Consider the following 27,638-nt stretch of genomic DNA (forward strand, 5'->3'; position numbering starts at 1 on the left):
CACCCCCCTCTTAAAGAGGAAGCCATAGTGCAACACAAAGCAAAACAGACAAACAAACTAACAAACAAACAAAGGAAAAACCATTTCCATCCCACCATTGAACTCAGCCTGGACCAGTCCACATAAGAGATCCACTTCCTGGACACTACGGTGCTAATAAGCGATGGTCACATAAACACCACCCTACATCAGAAACCTACGGACTGCTATACTTACCTACATGCCTCCAGCTTCCATTCAGGACACACCACATGATCCATTGTCTACAGCCAACCTCTATGATATAACCTCATTTGCTCCAACCCCTCAGACAGAGACACACACCTACAAGATTTCTATCAAGCGTTCTTACAACTACAATACCCACCTGCTGAAGTGAAGAAACAGATTGACAGAGCCAGAAGACTACCCAGAAGTCACCTACTACAGGACAGGCCCAACAAAGAAAATAACAGAATGCCACTAGCCATCACCTTCAGCCCCCAACTAAAACCCCTCCAACGCATCATCAAGGATCTACAACCTATCCTGAAGGATGACCCATCACTCTCACATATCTTGGGAGACAGGCCAGTCCTTGCCTAAAAACAGCCCCCCAACGTGAAGCAAATACTCACCAGCAACCACACAACAAAAACCTTAACTCAGGAACCTATCCTTGCAACAAAGCCCGTTGCCAACTGTGTCCACATATCTATTCAGGGGACACCATCACAGGGCCTAATAACATCAGCCACACTATCAGAGGCTCGTTCACCTGCGCATCCACCAATGTGATATATGCCATCATGTGCCAGCAATGCCCCTCTGCCATGTACATTGGCCAAACTGGACAGTCTCTATGTTAAAGAATAAATGGACACAAATCAGACGTCAAGAATTATAACATTCAAAAACCAGTCGGAGAACACTTCAATCTCTTTGGTCACTCGATTACAGACCTAAAAGTGGCAATGCTTCAACAAAAAAACTTCAGAAACAGACTCCAACGAGAGACTGCTGAATTGGAATTAATTTGCAAACTGGATACAATTAACTTAGGCTTGAATAGAGACTGGGAGTGGATCTGTCATTACACAAAGTAAAACTATTTCCCCTCATTTCCCCTCCTACTGTTCTTGTCAACTGATGGAAATAGCCCACCTTGATTATCACTACAAAAGGTCCCCCCCTTCCCCGCTGGTAAGAGCTCACCTTTCCTGATCACTCTCTTTACAGTGTGTATGGTAAAACCCATTGTTTCATGTTCTCTGTATAGATAAAATCTCCCCTCTATATTTCTCACTGTATGCATCCGATGAAGTGAGCTGTAGCTCACAAAAGCTTATGATCTAATAAATTTGTTAGTCTCTAAGGTGCCACAAGTCCTCCAGTTCTTTTTAAAGGAAAAACACATACCTTTTCTTCCAGCCTGAGACAGAACTTCCCCATGCCAAGCTGTCAGTCGTTGCTGGAACATGGGCAAAAAAAAAAGCCTCAAACAAATTTGTGAATTGGGTCTTCTGGATTTTTTTTTTCATATCTCAGGTTTTGACGTGAAAATTCACGCAGCAAATATTGTGGGGTTCCCAGGGTCCTTCCCAAAAGATTTTTGCTTGGCCAAATGTTTTCAAAATTAGCCTCTGATTTTAGGTGCTTCCATTTGGGGAAGCCCAATCAGAGACACCTCGAGTGAAGTCCTGGGCCCACTTTATCACAGACTCGCAGAAATGTAGGGCTGGAAGGGACCTTGAGAGATCATCTAGTCCAGCCTCATGCACTAAGGCAGCAACAAGTAAACCCAGATCATCCCTGACAGGTGTTTGTCAATCCTGTTATTACAAAAACTCCAAAAAACAGGGATTTCTCAACCTCGGTTGGAAGCCTATTCCAGAGCCTGAGAGTTGGGAATTTTTTCTTAATATTTAACCTGAATCTCCCTTGCTGCAGATTAAGCCCATTACTTCTTGTCCTCCCTACAGTGGACATGGAGAACAACTGACCACCTTCCTCTATGTAACAGCCCTTAACATATTTGAAGACTGTTATCAGGTTCCCCCTTCAGTCTTCTTTTCTCAAGAGTAAACATGCCCCGTTTTTTTAACCTTTCCTCATCGGTCAAGTTTTCATAGAATCATAGAATCTCAGGGTTGGAAGGGACCTCAGGAGGTCATCTAGTCCAACCTCCTGCTCAAAGCAGGACCAATCCCCAATTTTTGCCCCAGATCCCTAAATGGCTCCCTCAAGGATTGAACTCACAACCCTGGGTTTAGCAGGCCAATGCTCAAACCACTGAGCTATCCCTCCCTTTTATCATTTTTGTTGCCCTCCTCTGGACTCTCTCCAATTTCTCCATGTGTTCCTTACAGTATGGTGCCCAGACCTGGACACAGGAGTCCAGCTGAGGTCTCAGCCGTGCCGAGTAGAGCAGAACAATGACCTGCCCTGTCTTGCATACGACAGCCCTGTTACTAAGCCCCAGGATGATAGTTGCCTTTTTCACAACATACTCATGTTGTTGACTCATATTCAGTTTATGATCCACTATCATCCCAGATGTTTTCTCCAGGAACACCACCTACCAAGTGTATCCCCTGGCTGTAGTTGTGTGCCTCATTTTTTCTTCCTAACTGTAGTATTTTCCCCTTGTCTTTATTGAATTTACTCTTGTTGATTTCAGACCAGTTTTCCAATTTATCAAGGTCCTTTTGAATTCAATTTGTCCCTGTTTCCACTTTCTTGTAGGATTCCTTTTTGGTTTTCAGGTCATTGAAGAGTTCCTGATGGAGCCATGTTGGCCTGTTACTATTCTTCCTAACTTTCCTTTGAAACGAGAGCGTTTACTGTTGCGCCTTTGACTTCAACAGGGCCAGGATTTACCCCTTGTGCCACAGCTCTAACTGCTGTATGCGGCTCCACTTAAGAGTAGCTCTTCCCTGCTGCGTGCTGGTTCCAAAAGGTGTAAGCAGGAGTACTGCGTATAGCACAGTGCAAAACACTCCCTCGTGGCTCCAAGTGAGTGCCGACAGACATCAGTCCTCGACAGGCTTTCTCCTGAAAGCAAGTGGTCTTTGGCACTTCTGCTTTCATTCACAAACCAGACCGTCACTGTCTTGCCCATGTGTGTGCTATTTTCTGCCTCCAAGCCAAGCCTTTTTTCTTTGAAGTCTTTCCACTCTTTGCGCCCTCACGCCTTCATTGTTCTTTTATTTTTTTCTGTTTTTTTTTCTCTCTCTCCTCCTTTGATGACGGGCTCTTTTTGTGCATTTCAGTCTTTCTTCTGCGCTCTTTGTTGTACAAGTCACTGGGCTTTTCTCCTCTATCTTTTTTAATGTTACTTTATTCTCCATTCATTGTTATTCTCTCCTTTTTCTCTGGTCTTTCCCTGGCTTTGAATTGTGTTCTTTTTTGTGTGTCTTGTGCTTTGTCATCAGCTTTGTGTTCCCTCTTCTCTGTTTCTTATTTTTGTAGGGTTCAGATTATATTCTTTTTCTGTTGCTTGTTATTAGTTTTTTGCATGCCTTCCTTTCATCTATGGAAAGTGACTTTCTACTCTAGATGACGCTACTTTGTTATCTCTCTTTGATAAGTCACAGAACCTATCAGAGCATTTAGCTGTCAGATCATTGGCTTTGCCGGCACCTGCTCACTAAAAAGGGTAAGTTCAAGGTGAACTGAAAATTCCATCCAGGATAAAATCTCACCCTTTCCGCTGCGCAATGTAGCCAAATTCCACCCTACTCTATGTGCAAAACCGGTGAATCATGGTGGGCTTGAAGTCATTTCTAACGAGCTGTTCATGAATGTGTTCCTAGCCTAGGTAATGCACATTTTGCAGTATCATGGGATACTATGGCTCAGCAGATTGGGCTAAAGAGCAGTTTATGAGCTCCACATTGAAGCCAATGGCAAAACTTTCATTGTCTTCAGTGGGGGCTGGACTGGGCCCAAGATCAGTACGGACTAAAAGTCGTTATTATCCCGATGCTTGTTTGCTGGCCCATGTGGAAGGAGCCAGTGATCTCAGTCCAACTCCTAGTTGGCAGTCTCAGCTGGGAGGTCAAGGAACAAATTAGGCCAGGAACTTGGTACCCCTGTAGGTATCCCTTCCCTGTCTGGGTTAAGGGGTGCTTACAGAACAGAGTGTGTGTGTGGGGGGGAGCCTGCCCCACCTATTCCACAGACACAGAGATGGCTTCAGTCTCCCGAGCTGTCAACCTGCCCCTTGTACCAGCACTGTTGTCAGTACGAAGTCCTCAAGCGCTATTACCTTGTACCGGATGCAGCCAAAACCTGCTGTTCCCAATGTCACATTTTAACAGCAAGGGAGTGTTGCCTAATCACTTTGTAGGCTAAACTATGCAAATATATGTAAATATTCATGCAAATTAGGCACAGCCCTTGGGTAAGCCTTCAGTGCAGTCCTTGATGACATAAAATTTCAGCAATCTTGACAGATAACACCTTCCCGATCCTTACAGATAATGCCAGCTCAAGGGCGGAGGTTAGCCAGCCCCTGCTAATGTGCCCTAGGGGGGAATTAATTTCTATCTCCAAACGTGGTAATCAGTTTCACCTTGGTGCAAGTGAGTGTGTATCACCCTGGTCAAGTGTCCATTCCTGTATATGCCGTGACATGCCACGGGTCACCACGGTATCCCAGGGAGCAAGATGATGCTAGAACCTCCCTGGATGCTAGATCAGAAACAGGCCCAACCTGAACCAGTTATCCAAAGCCCTGAGCCGCTGGCAATTTGGATAAAACCACATCCAGACCCACCAGTTTGAGTTTTGCAAAATCAAAACAAGACCAACAAGTCCTTGCAAAATCAGAACCATCTGCACAGCTTCTAGTTGAAATTCAAATCCTGAGCCTGATCCAGTGCCCCATGAATTGAATGGAAGGATTCTCAATTAATTCAGTGGCCTCTTCACCAAGTTCACTCAGACGGGGGGGGGGGGGAGGGAAAAACAGCCCATGTGATCTGAATCTAAACTTTCCTTCCCTCTTGTCTCCTCCCTGGGACCTTTGCTGTCATTAAACACTCAAGACCCCATTGATATGCAGAATTGAAAGTGAGATGGTGCATTATTGTATTATTAACCTGCCTCCTTGGTATGATCTCTGTGACTGAGCTGTTGTGTCAGACCCAGCATGAAGCTGGGAGGTAAAGTCACTTTAGGCACTAACCACTTTCAGAGGCTTTCAACCTCCATAAGAAGCGATCTTGAGATGTTCCTCTCCTTTGAAAGGTCCCCGTGTCTCTCCCAGGAGTCTCCCTAGGATCCCTTGTAATGGTGCTAGCTCTAATTGTTTTTTCCTATTTATTTATGTTTTTGCTGTCCTGTGTCAGCCAGTGGATAGCTAAATAAAACATACCGAAGCTGGCTGAACCCATTTCAGTCCATGCCTTTCCCCTGCTGCCCAACAACTTGCACAAATGTGTATGGAAAAGGAGATTGCAAAATGTTATTTTTTAAGGCAACTTAAAAAGTTTTCCACTTTATTTCCTGCTGGAGAGACATTTTGCCAGCATAAGTGATTTTTCCCCTTCCCTTTAAAAGCCCTTTGATCTTCGTTTTATTTTCTTGCTCTCCATCCCCATAATTACAAAGCCTAAAGTCTGGGCGTAATGACTTTGCTTTTCCCCACTGGCATGATTTAACATCTTGCAATGGGGATCAGCGAAAGCCAATATTCTGAACAAAGGCGTAAGCAAAACACCTAATGATATTCTGAGGTGCAGCGGAGGAGATGACATGCTCAAATATGGAGTATGATCAACATACCAGCGTCTTTAACACTCAGTCCGAGGAGCAGCTGTACCAGTCAAGGGTGAAAAACATCAGTTATATAGTCTACTCTTCCCACAGCCAGCTACCTCGGGCTGTGATCTCAAGAGCTAAGCTGAGTCAGTATTTAGTTTTTGTTTATAACAGTGCCATGGATACCGCTTTAGACATATAAGGAAGAGATGATCCATGTGCTAAGCTCACAACATTCAAGGGTGTCTTGGTGAAGTGCTGAGCATCTTCTGGTAAGGTTAATTTCAGTGGGAGTCGATGGCTCTCAGAACCTCTTGGGACCAGTCCCTGTCAGCCTCACCCACTTGATAGGAGAGTAAAGAATGATGCTGTGACAGGGAAAAGCTGTTGTGGAGCCAGAAGTGAGGGAGAAAGAGCCGATTGGCCAGATGGGCTGTCAATCATTCAGGGACTTCCCTTTCCCACAAAGGGTTCTGGGTAGGGAAGCTCTCTATAAAACTCCCTAGCTTCCAGCTGGGAGTCAGAGCTGCAGAAGGAAGGGCCACCTGGAGGAACCTGGGCCTGCGGGCATTATGTTATTGAAAGTGGTTGTGTTTCTTTAAAATAAATCTTGGTACTATTTTTTAAAAACCCTCCTAACAGGGTCTTGCTGCTTTATTGGACAACCTTGCTCCTAAAGCCTGCCATGGATACAACTTTCATAACACCCATCATCATGCTAAAGGCAAGGAAGCCCTATGCCCAGTGCTTTAGTTTCAGATGTAAAACCAAGGTCCAGACCATTCACGATAATTAAAAAATGTGACTACGTAACGCCTGCAGACCCTGGTCGTCAGCAGGCGAGATTGAACCTGGGACCTCTGGAGCTTAGTGCGTGAGCCTCTACCTCGTGAGCTAAAAGCCCAAAAGCTGTTTGGATGATAGCTATGGCTGTAGAGCAGACTCATTTTATCTCTCTCTTTAAGTGGTCTTGGTGCCACTTGTGGAGACAGAACACCACACCCAGGAGGGGTGTGGGTTACAACAGCAGTCTTCACAAGAGAAGAGGCTGGGAACCTTGTGTTCTGGCTAAATCCCAATATAGATAATTATATTCTGACTTGTGAAAATTCCACACACACATTCACAATAGAATACGGACAAGATGCTCTTATCTTCCTTGGACAGAACTCTTGTGAAGTGCTACTTTAAAAAAAAAGGTTAAACTGTGTTAAACAACAGCAGTGTTGGGTGAAGCCCCAGCTCCTGGAGTCATGTGATCATGTGAGCATCTCAGCTTCCATTTAAAAAATGTTTCTAGCTCTCACAGCTATGAAGCAACACTTAAAAATGTGACCCAAGTGCACCCTAAAGGTTCAAAAGCCTGAAGGTAAACAAAAAAATCCCAACACCAATTGTACACTAATTATTAATGAGTATTAATTAATTAATCATTCATAATGAATAGTTGTTATTTACACCATGATTTTAAGCCAGTCTCAGCATTGTGGGGGAGCTGAGTCATGATTTTTCAATGCCTGGGGTTGGCAATGCTGGGATCCACTGTAAATCCCTGTTAAGGTGTTTTGATCCACTCATCGACCAGGTTGTAGCTCTCCTCAAAGCTCCCCTGTACTGTTTAGTGTCTTCTAAATGACCATCACCTGATGGCAGGGAAGGGCTAGCACTTGAATTGGGTTTAGTTTGCATCAGCTGTCATCCTCATTACCGTCTTTTCCATGAAACTGACATCAAGATTTGAAATCACAAGCCCGCTGCTGTTTGGAAAGGGATCTTAGATGCAAATAAAACTCCCAAGCCCGGGATAGAGACTGATCTTAGATACTTGAGTCTGTATCGCTGCAGGTCATGTGTTATCTGTTCTTAATCTTCCCTTCCTCAGGTCTGAGCAGTAGCAGTCTTTGCAGACTACATGGCAAAACCTCCCTCTAAACTCTCCAGTCTTGCATTAGCAAACACTGAGACTTAGCACTTGTATTGCAGTTTATATGTTCAAATCACTCTGAGTCTTAACTAATCTTCCAAGCCCAAAGTAGCAATATCTCCATTTACCATATGGGTAAACTGAGGCGCAGACAGTGGCCTGGCATATTGAGGGAATCTATACACTGCTGAAGAACTATGATTCCAGTGGACAAATTCTCTGCTAGTGTAAATAGTGCAACTCCATTGAAATTAACAGAGCTGAACCCATTTACACCAGCAGAGAATTTGGTCCCCAAACTGGCAGGTGTCACTCTTTCAAGGTACTAATGTCTTGGGATCAAATTCTGCTCCTATTACAATAACCGGCCAAACCTTAACCATGCTTCAATGGGAACAAGACTGGTCCAAGATTGTTACTGATTGTTCTGGTCTTTTATCTGATGTTGTTGCATCCTACAATGTACAAAATTAAACCTGAAACTGATTTACCTTGTGCACCACCCTGCATACACACACACACCCTTCCATGTCCTGAAAAGGAGGAAGACCCAGGGCAACACACTTAAGTGGAAAGTCAGCATGCATCTCCACTCTCAACAGCACTATCAACAGCTAATGCAGCTGGAAGAACATTTCTAAAGACAAACTAAGGCTGAGTGCAGCCTTCTCATCTCTGTATTGTGCAGTACATCCTCCTGGTAAAGTATTAATAGGTCTCACAGTTTCATCTTCTGACCATATATCAAAGACAACATTATAAAAGAAAGTTTAAAAGCTGAAGTTGTGAGATTTCCTCTCTCAGGGGCCCTCAGGCACAATATGTTGTCGCTTAAGAACAGACACCTTGGATTTTTTTATTTTGGAGTTAAGGAGCAAGTTGTTATTGGGAAGAAGAAGAAAAAAACCCAAACTGCTTTAGAAACACTTGCTGATGAGATGAGTCTCTCTCTCTCTCTCTGACGCATCCATCAGCATGGCATTTTCTCAAAACAGCCCTCTTTGATCAATGTGTCTGACATTGGGCATCCTTCCTTGTGCTGAAGCGATCAAGAATGGCGTGTTGTGAACAAACCGAATTACCCCTGCCAGGTGTATGTGCCCCAGGAGCCAAAGTTACAGTCTCTCTCCTGCCAAGTGAACATGCACCCTTAATCTCCTTTCTGGGCTACATCCTGTGAGGTGCTGAGCACTCTGGCCCCACTGCAAAAAAATACTTAAGCCCTGATTCAGGGAGGTTCCTAGGTCCTTGCTTAACTCATTTCACCGGATGCCCAAAACACCCATAGTTCTGCAACCACAAGAAAAGGCTTCTTTCCATGTTAAAAATGAAGATGAAAGCCACGATAACCCTAGCAAAAGGAGAAAGGGGAAAGTTGACCGCACTGACTATACATTACAGAGACAAGGTGGGTAAGGTAATATCTTTTACTGGACCAACTTTTGTTGGTGAAAGAGACAAGCTTTCAAGCTACACACAGTTTGAATCATAAACCAGTTGGTCCAATAAAAGATATTACATCACCCACCTAGTCTCTCTAATATCCTGGGACCAACATGACTACAACAACACTGCAAACTGACTATAAATTAACAGTTGTGAAATGCAGACAGTTGATAAGGGAAAGTAAAGGTATTAATGAAAAAAAAATCTATGGCCAGTAGGATTAAGGACAGTTAGGAGGAGCGTTATTTATGTATATCAGGAGCAAAATAAATCCTAGCAATGGTATAGATCTGTCACTAGATAGAGATGGGATAGTACAGATGTACAGGCTCCTGAAAGATGAAGTACTGCACAACATTCTGATAAAAAAATTAGCACTCCACAAAATGAATTCAGCACATATTAAATGGATTAAAAACTGACTAGCTGACAGATCTCAAAAAACACTTGTAAATGGGGAATTATCATCCACTGGGGATGTCTCTAGGGGGGTCCCAGAGCGATCTGCCACTGTATGCTTTTCAATATGTATATCAATAGCCTGGAACAAAATATAAAATTATGCCTGGTAAAGTTTGCAGAGAACACATTTACCACTTGGAGGAGTGGTAAATAACGAGAAGGACCTGTCAGTTCTACAGAGTTACTGGGATCACTTGTCTAGCTCATCCGAACAATACATATTTTAATAGTGCCAAACACAAGGTCTGGGATGGAAAACAGTACGTCAAATTTACAGGTTTGGGGGGAACATGCCCTGGAAAGCAATTACTCTGAAAAGGATTTAGGGGTTGTCACTGTGCCTCCGTAGATCACAACTGAGAATATCAAATTTAGAATAAACTGCTGAGAAATATGGCAGACACACCCCAAAACTGGTGGTTATTCTCCCATAAGATATACCAAACCAGCAACAAAAGTAAACTTCTGACTCACGACACTGGCTAACAAGAAGTCAGAAAAGCAGTCTCTATGGGCATTTCAGTCCTGGATTCAACACGCAGACACTAGACTTAAAGATGAGTGGTTACTTAAAACCAATTTCATCAAACAAAAGGGTTCTTTTGATCCCAAAGGACTAGCCACATACTCAGGTCAATATATAACTCAGATCTTACCCAATAATCATGCTATTGTCAATCCTTTAGTATCCAAAATCTAAAGGTTTATTTATAGAAAGAAAGGTGAGAGTTAAAATTGATTAAAGGAATCAAATACATACAACAATTGCAAAGTTCTTGGATCAGGCTTGTAGCAGTGATGGATTAAATTGCTGGATTAAGTCAAGTCTCTGGTTGCTTCCAAATCGTTGGAAGGTCCTCAGTTCCTTGGTTAGAATGCTCCCATTAGTATAAGTTTATAGTCCAGAGGTTAAAGAAGGAAAGAGGCAAAATGGAGGTGTTTCCAGGGCCTTTTATAGCTTCTGCCAGTTGAAGGGAATCCCATTGTTATCACTGTGGAAAATTACAGGTAGCAAGATGGTATTTGGGGTCACAAGGGCAAGTCACACGTCCATGCATGATTTCGCTTAGTCACAGCAGAAGCCATCACCTATATGCCAGATGGAACATTCACGGGAAAGTCCTTTAAGTGTAGGTAGGTGTCTCCCATAGTCCATTGTGAGTTAAGTGTTCCTTGATGAGCCATTTAACTTGAATAGTCCCTTCAAGATGTGCAGGCTAATTACCTTGTGGGTGCTACCCAGGAGCAAACATATTTGAAATCCAGGTACAGAGCCAATACTCACAACTTCAAATAAAAAAAATGATACATGCATACAGATAGCAAAATCATATTCAGCAAATCATAACCTTTCCATAGATACCTTACTTGACATACTTTGTACAAGATTTGTTGCAATTATATAACAGTGGTAGCAACAATGATGTACATGGTCATATTTTAATCAGATAGCATCACAGAGGCACAGTAGGTTACTAGCTGAACACAAGCTCCCAGAGAGATACAGTGGCTAAGATGGCTAACAGGATCCTTGGATGTAAAAACAGGGCAATACAGTTCACAGTAAGGAGGTAGTCTTCTTCTACTTCTTTGGCTATCCCTCCATGTGAGGATGATGTCTGCCAAGGGGGTTCACTGGTGGGTTTTTAAGTGGCTGAGGAGCCCAATTCGTGCCCTGCAGATTTTCCCACAGATGTGACAGGTGTAATCTTGGAGGAGACAGTTGTTGGCTGGAGTGTTGTGCCCTTTCTTTCCTCCTTAGTCGCTTCTCTGTCTCATGAGCACATCTGTTCTCCTCAAAGTGAGCTGTGGCTTGGAGTATGGTGTGGTGCCGCTGTTTTGTTCCACACCGAGTCCTCCCACTTTGTTGGGTTGATGCCTCCCTTTTCATAGTGTACTTTCAGTATGTCTTTGAAACGTGACCTCCGCAAGCCCTTCTTCCCTGACTTAACCGAGAGAAGAGTATTTGCTTCAGCAGGTTAGTGTCAGGCATACGTACACAGTGGCCAGCCCAGCGGGGTTGGTATTTCATGACCTGTGCTTCTATACTGCTGATGCTGGCTGCAGAGAGAACACTGATGTTAGTGTGTCGCTCTTCCCAGCTAATCCTGACAATCCTCCTGAGGCAGCGCTGCTGGAACCATTCCAGCCACTTGAGACGACGTCTGTAGGTTACTCTGGTCTCACGCCCATAGAGAAGGGTGGGGATGACAACTGCCTTGTAAACCAAGATCTTGGTGCCTGTTTGCAGATCCCTATAATTGAAGACTAATTTGAGTAGTCTTCCAAAGGCTGTTCTGGCACAGCGGATCCTGTATTCAATTTCTGTTTCAATGTTGGATGTTTGGGAGAGGTGGCTGCCAAGGTATGGAAAATGGTCCACATTTTCCAGGGGTTCTCCACTGATGGTGATTTGTAGAGTATGAAGAGTAGTTTGTGCAGGTGAGGACTGGCAGAGTACCTTGGTTTTCCCAATGTTGAGAGAGAGACCCAGGCTGTAAAAATATTTAGGATACTTTGCAGGTCAACACAGTCATTTGCATACTGAAGGTCAGTGATGCCAATTCTCGTGATCTTAGATTTTGTTTGGCGATGTCGAAAATTGAGGAGTTGGCCATCCGTATGATACTCAATCCCAGTTCCATCAGGAAGGTGGTCATGGATAAGAATCAGGATCACAGCAAGTTAAACAGAAAAGAGTGCTGAAGCAATGACACAGCCCTGCTTGACACCAGTACGAACGATGAATGGTTTGGTCTCTGAGCTGTTGCACAGAACGATGGCCATCATTCCATCATAGAGTCATCTGATGATGGAAATTAATTTCTGAGGACAGCCAAACGTACACAGCGCCTTCCGTAGGGCATCACAAATTGATAGAGTCAAAGGCCTTGGTTAGACCAATGAATGCCATGAACAGTTCCTGGTGTCGTTCTCTGCACTTCTCCTGAATCTGTTGTGCCACGAAGATCATGTCAGTTGTGCCTCGGGATGGCCTGAAGCCACACTGGGATCTGGGGAGGAGTTCCTCAGCAAGGAGGAGAAGGCGATTTAGTAGGATCCGGGCAAGGATCGTCCCTGTGATGGAGAGGAGGGCAATACCTCTGTAGTTCCTGCACAAAGAATTGTCCCCTTTCTTGAATATTGTAACACTGTTGGCATTCTTAAAGTCAGGTGGAATTTCTTCGCAGGTCCAGATTTTGTCAAGGAGTTGGCAAAGATTGTGCTGCAGCATTGTTCCACCATCTTTGAAAAATTCCGCTCAGATGCTGTCTGGGCCTGGTGCCTAGTGGTGGCACGCCAGACTTCCTCAAAAGATGGGGGATCAGCAAAGTGTTCCATGCTGAGTGTTGTGGAATAGATTCGATGGTGAATTCGGAGACCGTGGATTCGTGGTTTAGTAGGCTCTCAAACTACTCCTTCCAGCATTGTTTAATGGCCGCATTGTCCTTGAGGACGGTGGAGCCATCCTGGGAATGTAAGGGGGTTGGGCCTTTGGAGGTTGGCCCATATATAGCTTCTGTTGCTTGAAAGAAATTTCTTATGTCATCCTGGTATACGAAACCCAGGATCTCCAGGTCTTCTCTGGCTACCACTTATTTTTGATATCATGTAGCCTCTTTTGGATGTCAGCTTTGAGCAGGTGATAAGCCTCATGTTTTCATTGGTTATAGGAATCATTTTGCCAGTTATAGAATGCAGTTATTTTCTGTTGAATTAATGCTAGGATTTCCTCATTGTTTTCGTTAAACCAGTCTTGGTGCCGATGAGTGAAATAGCAGATGGTTTCAGCACATGCACTGTGAATGGTATTTTTAAGTTGATCCCAGTGCTCTCGAATGTCAACGATATCAGGCAAGTTAAAGAGTTTCTCAGACAGGTGTTGCTGGAATGTCTCACAGCTGGCATGGTCTTGAAGTGCTTTGACGTTGTACTGCTTTCGCTTAGTCTTTGGGTGTTTGCAATGTGGCAGAGCAAGCTGTGAGTACATGATTGATCTTACTAATTGATGGTCTATCCAACAGTGATCTGTACCTCTCATTGCTTGAGTTATATGGACATAGGCGTAATCTCAGACTCTGACTATAACATAGTCAAGGAGGTGCCAATGTTTGGACCGAGGATGTTTCCAGGTGGTCTTAAATTTGTTACGCAGCCTAAAGATGGTATTTGTGATGAGCAGGTCATGCTCCACACATTTGCTGAGGAGCAGAATACCATTGGGCTTTATGTTTCAAACCCCTCCTTTGCCGACTCTGGCATTGAAATCTCCCAGGAGATTTTCTGCCTTCAATGTGGCTGTGAGGTCTGCATAGAGAGCGCTATAAAACTGCTCCTTGTTGTCTTCCTCATCATCAAGTGTTGGGGTGTATGCGCTGATGACTGCGGCATATTAGTTATTGCTGAGCTTGAGCCGAAGAATCATGAGACACTCCTTGATCCCCACAGGAAGCTCTCAAAGCTGACGGGTGATCTTATTTTTGACGGCAAAGTCAATCCCGTGAATGCATCTCTCCACAGGTGGCTTTCCTTTCCAAAAGAAGGTGTAGCCACCTCCATCCTCTGTTAATTGGCCCTCATCAGCCCGGTGGGTCTCAAGAAGAGCTGCAATGTCAATGTTGAGTCTTGACAGTTCTCTAGCAATGATGGCAGTTGTTCTTTCTGGGCATTCACTGTGCTGAGAATCCATAAGGGTGTGGACATTCTATGTGGCAAAATTCATTGTCTTATACCTATGGCCTTACCAAATTCACGGCCATGAAAAATGTGTCATGGACCATGAAATCTGGTGTCCCATTGTGAAATCTGGTCTTTGGTGTACGTTTGCCCTACACTATAAAGATTTCACGGGGGAGACCAGCATTTCTCAAATTGGGGGTCCCAAAAAGGACTGGGGGGGGGTCACAAGGTCATTTTAGCAGGGTCATAGTATTGCCACCCACACGTCTGCGCTGTCTTCAGAGCTGGGTGGCCAGAGATCAGCGGCTGTTGGCCAGGTGCCCAGCTCTGCAGGCAGCGTCGTCGCCAGCAGCAGCGCAGAAGTAAGCGTAGCAGTATCGCAACCCCCCCACCCCCAATAACCTTGCGACCCCTCCCCCTCAACTCCTTTTTGAGTCAGGACCCCTACAATTACAACACCGTGAAATTTCAGATTTAGATCGCTGAAATCATGAAATTTACGATTTTAAAAATCCTGTGACTATGGAATTTACCAAAATGGACTGTGAGCTCCATAGGGCCCTACTTATATCTCTTGTTTCGGCCGCACAGTTCAGAGGTCTTCCAGTCTCCTTCCCCCATTGCTGCAGTCTCTTCCATGCCACCCCAATTGTCACTGATGCATGATTTTTTATGTCATTCATTTCCCTCTCCGAGGAGTCTGTGTTACCGAGGAGAAGGAGTGATATTTTTAAGCGGTACATTAAGTGTAAAATGCACAGCATCAACCAAACCATTGACTAAGAGCTCTGTATTCAAGAGAAAAATATATTCCATATTCTGAGACAATCCATGCATGGGAGGCTGCGGGAGGTCTGTCCTGTCAGTAGATTCCAGAGTGCTCTGGTTTATACCACTGATGCTTCCAATGATTTCTCTGCATGCATTTCCATGTCACACAGAAAAAGGATGCTTCCCTCTCCGACAGGACTGCAAATCGCTCACCCGCACAAAAAATCAAATGAAAAGGAAGTGGCCTTGTTGGCTGGCATGTCTGTGAGGATTTTTTGGCTTCCGTCTAGCCGGAATCTCACTTCCCTTCCAAGAGCTGCATTTCTGTCTTTATTAATCAACACCCTTTTGAAGGCAAAAGGCTCTAAATGGTCTGATAGCGAAATTACAGCTCCTCTGATGTCATTAGTGCCAATGAAGTCACTCTGACAATTATTTCCCCCCTCCCTCCCCATTCACCTTTACTTGGTCTGCCAAACCTGCTCTAGTTTCATTTATACAGGGATAGCGAGTGCAGAGGGAGATAGACAGAGAGAAGTCCTAAGCCCAGCAGCTGTTTATGATAAGACGAAGATTAGGTGGCTCATATCCTAGTTACATTAAATTATATCCCAGGTATCTTTCTGTTTATAACTCTCTCTGTCTCTTTCTCTCTCTCACACACACATGCACTTGTGTGTGCATGAAACCATCCATCTTATAACGACAAGATAGCCTCTGAAAAAGAGAAAAGAAAAGGAAAAAAAAAAAAAGCCCTCTGGCCCTGCGCCATCCCCGCTCTTATAAACCGTTGATAACTGCTGTAATGAACCAATCCACGAGACATATTAATAATGACATGAAGAGACACATTTATTGTTGATTGTTGAGTCACTGGCAGATTTACCGCGGGGTTGCTACGAGGGGAGGTCTGGCCCTGCAGTCGTGCAATTAAAAACATATTGAATACACGGACAAAGAGTCAATAATTTAACCGGGCAACTTTTAGTTTTGCAAAATACACATATAAATTAATTGACCTGAACACAGTTGCTAACTGGTCATTAATGCCTGTTTGCTAGCCAAGCTGAGCACACAATGCAGCTCATTAAGTCAAGGAGCATGAACCTCCCACTTGTGTTGCCCCAGGCTGTCTGTCTGTGGTTCCACTGGCATCTCCTGGGTTTTCCAGGGCGATGGACCTGAGCCTCCACATTCGGGCCCACGTCCGAATGTCCCCAAAATGCCAGGAGGGCTGGGACAGAGGTAGGGCTTTGCTCCCACCCATTGCTATCATTAGTGCTATAATGAGAGTGCCTAGAGGCGTCCATTGAGAGCAGCGGGAATGAGTATTGTACAAACATGTAGTAAGAGACAAACCCTGGTCCAAATAATTTACTGTCTAAACAAACCAAGCAGACAGAGGGTTGGAGAAAAACGTGAACTCCATTTTACAGATGTAGATTTGAGGCGCAAAGAGATTAAAGGTACACCTACACTTACAGCAGCCTGTAGAGTACAGACACAGCCCACTCAGCGAACATGGGTATAGACAGTCGTGTAGATGGTGAGATACGGCTTAGGCGGGGAAGAGCTCTACATGCCTGGCCGCCCCGGGATATGTACCCTATATGGCTCTCGACACGCCCAAGCAGTGCCTCCCGTTTCTACATGCCTATTTTTAGCAGTGTAGTGCCCCACGGCTTCCCCACCACAGGGAAAGTCTTCAGCAGTGCCGAAAGGATCTGGCAGTGGGGAGGCAAGCCATAGGTGCTGACTCTGTGGGTGCTCCGGGGCCCCGCTGATCAGCTCTTCCCCCACCTGCGCCTCCCGCCTGCTGCTGATCAGCTGTTCAGCGGCGGGCAGAAGGCACTGGCGGGAGGGGAAGGAGTGAGGGCAGGAAGAGGCAGAGCAAGGGCGGGGCGTGCTCCGGGGAGGGGCAGAGTGGGGCAGGAAGAGGCAGGGGTAGGGCCTTGGGGGAAGGAGTGGAGTGGGGCTCGAGCACCCCCAGGGAAATCAGAAAGTTGGCATGCCTGTGGTTGGAGCCTTTCCCCACTGCCCCCCTACTGCTGGAGTCTTTTCACTGCAGCAAGTAGCTACACACTGCAGTGACCTTTCACAGCAGCCTGTAGTTACACATGGTGCCCGTACGCTACACGCCACCCACCCGTGCAGACACAGCATAAAGGTAACATTTTCAACCGCGCTCTAAATGACGTAGGCACCTAAGACCCATATGCAAATGGGACTTAGGCCTTTAGCCTAAGACTCGTTAAAAAAATCATAGGGCTTGGGCTCCTAAGTCCCTAAATCACTTTTGAAAATGAGACTTACGCTCCTGAGCCGGTTAGGCATTGTAATGCTGAGCAGAGCAACATCTAAATACCGTTGTCAAGCTGGGCCATAAGCTCTAACGTCATTTAGCTGCTTTTGAAAACTGTACCTTAAGTGACTTGCCCAAGATCGCCCAAGAGCTGGTGACAGAGTTGGAAGGAGCCTCCCAGATCTCCTAAATTGCAGTCCAGTGCCTTCACCACCTGACCACTGTATCCTCTGGTTATACAGAATAGGGCCAATCACAATGTTCAGATCCAAATGCAATTTCCCCCAAAAGCTTGGGTCTCTTTACAGCCAGCATTTGGGTTCAGGCTTCTCGCCAGTTTTCAGGAGTTTTCAGCTTCACCAGTAGATTTTCGCTCCGTGCTGAAACTGCACTCAAAGTTTTGAACTCAGGATTCCCCCCGCCCTTCCCTTCTTTCATTTTTATTGCTGCATTCTGGCTGTAATCATCCTGATTCAGCAGAACGTGGCGAGGGTCTTTTAAGTGCCAACTTTCTATCAGAGCACTGACATTTCCACTGGGTGTAACTAGGTAAAAATGATGATCCTTTGCTCTCCTACCTGAGAGCACGTCTATCTGAGCTCTCTCAGCACTTCATGAGCATTAATAACAGTGAATTAAGGATTATTATCCCCATTTAAGAGATGGGGAAACACCAGGCAATTAGCGAACTTTGCCTCGTGTCACACAGCAAGTCAGGTGGTGAGAACTGGGAACAGAATCCAGGAATATTGGTTCCCACTCCTTTGCTCTGACCACTAGACAATACTGTCTCCCTTCAGGCACTGTATGAAAAATGAGGTTGACATCATGTACACACTGTAATTACTGGTCCAAAATGTTACAGTTTACACTAGAGATAATGCAGAGTTTGGGCTTTTTATTTTAAATGTACATGAATTTAATGCTGACTGACAGCCCCAGAGACTGGAGTCCTCTACTTATCCACTGAACAGGGACAATGTGTGCTGCAACTGTGCAAATTCTCCATATGCTGCTCTTACCCTGCAAGTCTCAACCTTAACCAGGAAGAACCAACTGCAGAGTTAAGATGGGCATTCAGTCTCCATGGCCCATTTAGTCCTTGGCCTCTCTGCTGAGATGGGCAATTACTGTCAACGCTGGTGGTTTGCTCTGTGATACTGCCCGCTCAGAACTGGACTCAGGCCATCAAAGAGTTGTCAGAGCAAAACAGCTCCCACTCGTGATCAACCCGGGCTGCATCTGAAGCAGGAAACAAGTGGTGAAAGTTTCTGTATCTCCGATCACCAGTCGAACCTGGGACCTCTGAAGCTTAGCGTATGAGCCCCTACTGCATGAGCTGAAAGATACATAGCTCTTAGCCATGGCTGTACCAGACTCATCAATTGCTAGATGGCCTAGGTGCCACTAGAGGGGGACAGAGCGCCTCACCAAGCAGGCGTGGGTCACGCTAGCAGTCCCAAATCACAAAAAAGAAAAAAATTAATTCATTTCCACTGATAGGAGGCCAGTAAGGAAAAGCTTTTTTAAATGTGCAAGTTGCACTGCGTCCGGGTTAACTGGTTTCCATTATAGTGCAGTCAGCTGTACAAATGGGTGACATTTTTCAGCTGAAACTTTTTTCCCAGTGAAAAATGGAGAGTCAGTGACTCTGGGCTGCTTCACAGAGTTGTGCCGGTTTTGCCAAACAGTGCGTGTCGAAACAGAAATCGGAAAGAAGTCAACAAGCGTTTTTGATTTTTTTTTTTTATTCCAAATGACTTTTTGTTTTAAAAAGCTCCAAATCTCAATGCAAAATTTTACTGCGGGTCAAACAAAATGTTTTGTTCTACCTGAAACTATTTTGCGGAGCTGAAAGTTTCAATAAACTTTTGTTTTTAGGGCAGCCTGAAACAATCTCCCCTGTCCCCAATTTTTCAGAATTGCCAGCCGACCAAAAAAATCAGCCATTTGCACACTCACTTGTGCCCCTCAAACTCAGATTCAATTTAGAAGGCACAGCTAAATGGGGAAATTGACCCATTGCTATGACCTTTGCCCTCACTCTCTCTGAGCACGTCCGGACAATGGCTTAATTGATAGTACGGACGGGACAACACCATTTTCAGCACCACGAACACTTCCTGGTTTTGCCCTGTCCATACGAGCAATGAAATTGCTTCAAGCACCATTTGGCCACAAGCATCCTTAGCGCTGAGTCATGATCATGACACTGGACAGACATGGAGAGTGTGAAAGGAAGACCCAGTCATCTGGATGAATAAAGGTAAAGCTAAGAATTACTGACCAAATTCACAGCTGACGTAAAGTGGGGAGAACTCCGTTAAAGTCAACCGAACAATGCCTGGTTACGCTTGAGGCAAAACTGGCCCAGTGTGTGGAAATAAAGCATTTCTAGAGGAAGGTTGGCCATGAACATCACAATCCCGATCCTTCTTGATTCTTGAGCCCTTTAGGGGAAAAGTCTGCATTGCAGACTGCGCTGCTGTGAAAGCCACGGCTGCAAGTCCCCTGGATCTCTACCTCCCTGCACTCTCCTCTTGCTGCAAGCAGAGTTTGGCACAAGTGTCTCTGTGAAGTAAGAGGCTTTTTCGTCTTGTTTTAAAGAGATAAGATAATGACACATGGATTTTAGTAGGCAAGATATTGGTTGTTATGTGCAGAAGGGAGTTGGAGCGTGTGGAGGGGGAAATAGGCAAAGATATAATCTCTCTCTGTGTCTCACACACACACTCATTTCAGACACACACTCTTGCAGCAAAAAAGAGAGCCCCTCGTTTTCCATCTGATTCCTGCTCTCTAACAATACTGCATCCATTCTCCTCTCCTAATATTAGTCCCCAGCCAGTCTTTTCCAGTCCTTAATATGAGCCCCGTGGAGGCAGCAAAAGGGTGTTGTAGTTAAGCCTGACATCACGCCCTGCCCCCTTGTAAATTCCAGTTTAGACCTACCATTTACAATCCCAGGGCCAAATGCATCCCTCTGATTATTCCATGGACTTAATTACACCAGGGACGATAACTGCAGTAGATCGATGGCACTGGTGGGAATTTTAACCTCAAAGCTCAAAGTGAAACTTTGCAGAAACAGACACATTTTGAGTGGTTCCAGTTTGAAACTGGGCATATAACCACTAAGCTGGATCACATAAGCCCCAATTCAGTGAGGTACGTAAGCATATGCCTAGCTTTAACCAGGTAAGTAGTTACACTGAAGTGCCAGTACAGAGATAAGACAATCACACCAGGATATTTATAGTTAATTTACTCGTAAATGGTTTGGATGGCAACTGCTGTTCTCCTGAGACTTCAGGCTAAGATGGACCATATCGCAAAATCATGTATCTGGAGATAAACTATAGTAAGACCAGCACAAGGAATTTCAGCATCATCAAACGTGACACCGAACACTTGCCTTGGCATCAAACCTGCTTCTTGAACCCTCTCCTAAATGCAATCCATAACCAGTTCTGAAACTTGCCTTCTGAACCTGTATCTAGTTACAGTTAGGTACGGGTGAACCTCAAAAGGTTTGGAATTTGGATCTTGGAGGAGAAAGAAAAAGAGAAGTCCACATGTAAATCACGCACGTGGATTTATATAATAGTGTCAAGTGCTCAGATACATCAGAAATGGGCAATGGATGAATTAGAAAGATAAAGACAGGATAGGGTAGATAAATAGATTCGGGTTATAGAGAGAGATGTCTCAGAGTCTATTGGCTCTGCAAATTTAGGTGCATATCTCACAAGATCAGACTTTTTTGGGGGGGTATATTAGTGCTTGGCTTTCCAGACCCTGCTGAATGTCAGATGTGTAGATGGGTGTAAAAATGGAATATGCAGCCATGCAAACATTTCAGCAGCTGCTTTGTCTGAGTTCGGGTCTAGAAATGCCCCCAAACGGGGAGGGAAAGGCCGAGTAAGTTATTTTGTTTTTCCCAAATCAGTTTTGCCCTTCCCTGGTGACAATGCCTTGATTATTTTAGAATGCCTGGTGCAGCATATTGTCCCCCCCAAATGGACTATGACAGTAAATTCCATCAGAGGCTTGGCAAGAACAACAGCATACAATAATCTGGGCAAGCGGTGAGGTAACTGATTCCTAGATCTATACATAATTAACTGGGTAGGTGACAGATTTGGGTGGGTTTTTCTCTTCCTTAATGATAGCTGATTGGTGGGAGTAATCAGACCTTAGCATTTCTAAATGGAGAGAGGATAAATAATTGCAGGAGTTTTTTTAAGAAACAGGTTGGGGCACAGATATTTTTCAGATTTGCTCATTGCAAAATCAATACCCATCAGCTGTTTGAAATTAAAGGAAAGATTAGGTCCTGGTTTTATACATGCCTTATTGTATTCTGAGAGCTTTCTACTCAGCCAGATAAATCTTCTTTAAGAGGATTAGGAAACTTTCATTATCTTTATCTAACCTGAACTAACACTAACTCTGAAAAATTAATCTATAGACTGGACAAAACCCGATAGCTGTTGCAAAGAAGTAGGGATCTGGAGTTACTTTCTAATTGAAGTGGGCGGGTGGGTGGCTGGTGAAGGGGTGAAATCTGTTTAGTGCTGAGAAAAACAAGAGCTCCTCATGGGCAGAGCTGGTCTCATTATTCTTTGAAGATAATTGAACTAATGCATTTCAGCATTTATTTCTATGATTCAACTGGCTGGGAAAACTACCCTACATCCCCTTCTTTGACAGCTCTTTCCACCAGTGACCAAAGCTCTCTAACCCATAGGGTGTCAGTGTCACCCCCTCTTCTTAATGCACAGGGTCATTTTCCTGACCTAGTCACGCAAGGAGGATTCCTTCTCCTTCCAGGGGATGCAGTACGCATGCCTTCTGAGTTTATAGTTCATGTTATCCAACAGGTACTGGAAGCTTTCAGACTTGTCTGATTTGGATCAAATATTCCAACTCAATGGAACGCCTTCAAAAAGAGATACATGCTGCAGCCCACCTCCTCCTACCCAACCTGTCTCAGATCTAGAAGCTCTGAGAGCCTTCTGATTGAAGAGACTCCGAGACTCCCACTTTTCAACCCAACAGCTTATGTTATGCCAAGGCGTTTCTCTAATAGCATTATCCATTGAAGCTGTGTGCCAAAAGCCCTTTATGGCCTGTATTGACTTTGATGTACTTACACAATCTGTCTTCTTTCCTGAAAAGTGATAGCCTTGTTCTCTTTGAATCTGTTCCTCTACAGTACCTGACAGTTCTTTTATTTCAGCACTGCATTTCCCAAAGAAGAAGATAACTCTGCTGTCAAGGCCAGTAAGGTGCCACTGAGACATCACTTCCAATGCTAAGAATCCTTTATTCCTCTGGAACTGAGCCCTACTAAGCAGGCGGGAAAGCAAGAATTGACAATTCCTGGCCGGCTCTTCCAACGCCTAGGATACTATCAAAACAAACTTCAGCTTGCCATTCTCGCCTTCTTCTATGGGAAATACTTGAGCTGTTACCAGGAGGATCTTCAAAAGCAGTCTCCAGCTGAGCTCATTGACCACAACAATCCAGACCCTTTAAGCTGATAGGTCCATGTCTTTGCTGATAACATACCTGGCTAACAACCATTAGTCCTGGGTGCAATTCCCAACTGGAAGAGGCAAGCTCTAAGGGGCCCAAGCTAAACTTTCAATTAGCAGAGTAACTAGTTGTTCTATGACAGGTTTCAGAGGAGCAGCCGTGTTAGTCTGTATCCGCAAAAAGAAAAGGAGTACTTGTGGCACCTTAGAGACTAACCAATTTATTTGAGCATAAGTTTTCGTGAGCTACAGCTCACTTCATCTATATTCAATCCCAAGACGGCAGAGCACTTGCAATGGGATAATCATCAGAGGACATTGGGACACCTAGCAGAATGTGGAACAGCAGCCAAAGGGCAAGATTTCAATGCCCAACTACTAAGCATCCAAGACAGAGACAGCAGGAATTATCAGTCTCATTATCCCCTGCACATCATCATCAGCACCTAATAGAAGCTGTACTGATGGGAAGCCCTGTCGCCCTTCAGCTTAACAAGTTTCTTTCTCAGCGTGCAGCACTGAGCCTTACCTTGCACGATCAGATGCACCCGTGAGGTCTTCGGGTGATTGTCTGTCTGCACGGAGCAGGTGTAGGGCCCCTCGTCGTACACGTCCACATTATGGATCTTGATGCTGTACTGGGTGTTCGTGTTCGATAGGATGACCACGCGGTTGTCTATAGACCACTTGTCATTTCCAGCGTACAGGATGGTGCTACGGTTCAACCAAGCTACTCGCGTGACCCTCTCATCCACAGTACACCTACAAATGGAGGGAGACAGTGTCAGAAAACAGGCCAATGGCCAGCTGGGAACGTGCCCACGGAGCTGCCCAATAGTGACGCTGAAAAGAGGTCATTTTGTTCACTAGTGGGATTGGGCAACTTAATATGAAAAAGCTCTGTACAGGATAATAGAGATGCAAACAATAGGGTAGCAAAACAATGAAATAGGGTTTTATAGAAACCACTCTAGCAAACGTATTCATTATTATTCTTATCCCATAGCCTCCACAAGTGTAGTAGGGACTCCACATAAAAAGCAGGTTCCTGACCCCCAAGAGGTTACAACCCATATTAATTGGACAAACGACCACAGAAACGATTCCACGGGACTTTTCAGAAGGGACAATACTAGAGACATTCACAGAGTGCCCTTCAGTTCCAAATTCCAGCGCAGGAATCTGGAGGGGATGTATCCCAGGGTATTTGACACATCCCACCTGTTCGGTCACGTCCTAGCCTTATGCGGATAAGTTTTGACTGTTCACTGCAGTACCATGTGGTGCTCTGAAGCGTTGGAGAAACTGTCCCCCCAGAAAGGAACAGTGTCACCTTTCTGGGTGGAAGCCACTCTGTTGTCCTCTGAACGCCCAGAGCGGCTCTCCATAGGTCCCCTCTCTCATGACCATCACAGCCCCTACCCCTCCCCTTTCCCCTGGCTGGACACACAGAATTTTAGATGAAGCTGTGAAATTTGCTGACAGCTTGGCTTGTCAGTAAGGCCCTCCCGGCGGCCCCTGTGAGATATACTGTGCTGAGCCCCAGAGGGCTTGAACAGACTCAGCATAAAGGCAAGAAATGGACAGGGAAAGAGGCAAAGGAGAAAGACGAAGAATGAGGGGGGCCTTTGGAGAAGCAGCTGTAAATCTCTCTCTCTCTCTCTCTCTCTCTCTCTCTCTTCAATTATTTATTTGCTGCCTAGGTCCAGCCCTCCCCTCTCCTGCCACCCGACACTGGACAGTTTTAGAGCTACGTTTCTGAGCGGTTAGTTACCATCGGTGAGGAATGGCACAAAGAAGGAATTAAAATGTTCCTGGAAGGCTGGAACACAGGTCTTTTTAATTCTATTTGATAGATGATCTTGATGTATTTTACTCCTGGGTCTGTCTAGCTTGGGAGCACCCACGGAAAAAGCATCACATGTTTGGCTATATCAGGAGCTAAGCATTTCTCCAGAGCATTCCCTTTCTTTCCAAAGCTTCAGCAAGCACGGAAGGCACGAACACTTGGTTGTGATAAAATGGACTAATTGGTGGGTTGTAATAGTAATATTTGGTCCTCCTACAGCACTGTCCTTTCAAAGATCTCCAAGGGCTTTTCATACATGAATGAATGAACTCTCATAATTCCCCTGACAGGCAGGCCAGTGCTATCCCCATTTTACAGATGGGGAAACGGAGGCACAGAGCTGCGAAGTGGCTTGGTGATTATTGTTCTATGCATTGTGGCAGTGCCTATGGGGCCCAGCTGAGATCAGGGCCCTATCGTGCTAGGTGTTGTAAAGACACTTTAGGAAATAGTCCCTGCCCCAAAGCACATAGGCCCAGATTTTGGAGGGATTTAGGCATTGCTCTGCTCAGCATTGCAAGTTCTGAGTGAGTTAACTTCACAAGTGACTTAGGCCCAGATTCTCAAATCACTGAAAATAATGCAAGTTAGGCACCTAAATACCTTTACGGATCTGGGCTTTAGGCACCTGAGTCTCTTTGACTTTCAATAGACTTAGGGTCCAATATCTCTTTTGAAAATGGAACTTAGCCACCTCAGTCCCGTAGGACTTGAAGGCTGAGTGCAATAACACCTCACCACCTTTTAAAAACCTGAGCCTTATGATCGAAATAGAAAAGAGGGACAAAGGGCAGGAAATGGGAGTATTCTCATTCCCATTTTCCAGATGGGGGACTGAGGCAAGTCGAGAGAAGTGACTTGCCCAAGGCCACACGGGGAGTTTGCGGCAGCGGAGGGAATCGAAGCCAGGTCTCCCGAGTCCCAGCCTAGTGCCTTAACCACACCACCACCCTTACAGTTATAGACCCACCTAAGCTTATCGAGCTCAGCCAGCTGCCAATGGGACACAGACCCCCATCAGAGGCTGTCTCAGATACTAACCTGGTCCTCCACTGTACCTTGCCGAAAAGCTGTGTCTGTAGCCCATATTGGCCCAAGCGGGCCATTAATCCCTAGCAAACGAACAGGTCCAAGGCTGCTTCTGTTTTCAAATGGGAGGGATGGGAGCAGGGGGGCCCAGGTACCTCTTTTTGTGTTTGAGGCATGTGATTTGACATTGGTATGGAAGGGGAATTCTCAGAGTATTAACGCCATCGAAATCACAGCAATCTGGGGCCACAAGGGCCCCCAAGAGGTTATCGGGTCCTTCCCCCTGTGCTGAGGCAGGATCATCAGGCCATGCTGGGTCACGCCATGCACAGACACTGCTGCTTCTGCTCAGCCCCCTCTTCAAGCTTATAAATTGGCAGTATAAATTGGCTTATAAATTGTCTTCCAAGACGTTTCATCTCACTCACCTCTGCCGCCAGATGTGGCAGGAGGAGAGTGTCGGGCCTCTTGCACCAAAGCTGCAGAAAAGTTATACGCCTCCCACGCCATGTTCACCAAGTGTCAACTCTATCACGGTTATGATTTGGGGTGTGCGGGTGGGACTGAATTAAGCATATTTCAGTGCCCCCCTGGGCACACGGTGCAGAGGAATTAAGAGATATATTCCCCCTTAAACAAATAATTCTCCCCTTGTAGCGGCTGCGTGCTCCCACTAGCCACTTCAAGTGTGGACTCCTAGGAAGATAGATGGTCCGTTGAGCTTGGCATGTTATTACCTTTACCCCAGGAGGCTGCCATATTTCAAATAAGATGCCGTTTCTGCAGCTACATAAGCTTTGCCTCTCAAGAGCTGGAGGAGCGGCAAAGGGACAGGTTCCACCGCTCCAGAAGGAGACACCGCATCATTGAATGGGAGCCCAAGGACATGGTGGACCCACAGACCATGGGGAAGAGGGGTCATTCCACCCTGCATTTCCCCCATCCAAGTTCAGAATAAAAATCTTTTCAGGGTATTTAACAACAGACGGATTGAGCCACTGGAATCATATTTCATGTTCCCCTTATACCACTCTGCCCATGCACCTTAATCTGGACTCGCAGCCCAGGTCTTGGCTTCTGTGTACAACTCTGCCAATGCACTTTAATCCGGATATGTGGCATCACCTGCAGGGCTAATCTTCAGCACCCGCAGAATTCGACCAGTGAATCTCAATCCTCACCTGCCGTACCCACATTGTGCTATTCCTGTCCCCAACATCGCAAGGTGAGGTTTTGCAAGGTGGTGAGCTGACGCAAGTCTCCTGGAAGTCGGCATAGGTGGAGGGCACACAGTGCTTCCCAGGAGGTGTCCTGCAGCTAGCAGGATCAGCCCCAGAGTGCTGCCCCAAAAGACTCCTCACTTCACAGCAGCCAGCCATGAAGAACTGCAAGTTCTGGGGAAGGCCATCCATGAAATGAAAGGTGGGCTTGAATCGAAAGCAACCCCCCTACCCCTGATGGGCAGCATCCCTCCCACTGCTATCCCAGTCCTTCTCCCACACCCCCAGAGCTCTGCCAGCACACCCCAGTCCTGACCTGCAACATACCCTGCTATTCTAATGTCAGGATTCAGAGCCCTCCCTTTATTCAAATGAACCGTGGGAGAGCTAAGCGCAGCCTAGTTAAGTTGAGCCCTAGGGAATTCCAGTCTAGTGGACTATTACTCCTGTCTCAGTTCATTATAATGAATAATAAAGAGATACTTACACACATTTTCTGTAAATTATTCATTGCGTGAACTGAAAAAATCAGGGCAGTAATATGTAAAACAGACAACTTGCATGTCTGTTCTCATATAAATATCTAGTATAAAGCCCCTCAAGGTACTATCTGGTCCCCTCATTAGGGGAGAAGTACAGGGACTAGGGTTTGAAGTGACAGTGAAGAGTC

At 45.3% G+C, this 27,638-nt stretch overlaps 1 protein-coding gene across 4 annotated transcripts in view; it reads right to left on the reverse strand.

The window, feature by feature from the left end:
- Positions 1–27,638, reverse strand: part of LOC311511395 (opioid-binding protein/cell adhesion molecule homolog) — a 705,875-nt gene that overhangs the window by 134,054 nt on the left and 544,183 nt on the right. For all 4 annotated transcript variants that reach the window (XM_084611958.1, XM_084611956.1, XM_084611957.1 and 1 more), the window contains one exon: positions 23,400–23,632. In XM_084611958.1, coding sequence (XP_084468084.1) covers positions 23,400–23,632 — 233 coding nt within the window. The remainder of the gene's footprint in view (positions 1–23,399; positions 23,633–27,638) is intronic.

Source organism: Lepidochelys olivacea (genome assembly GCF_965140295.1).
Source record: "Lepidochelys olivacea isolate rLepOli2 genome assembly, chromosome: 22".
NCBI classification, from domain to species: domain Eukaryota; kingdom Metazoa; phylum Chordata; order Testudines; family Cheloniidae; genus Lepidochelys; species Lepidochelys olivacea.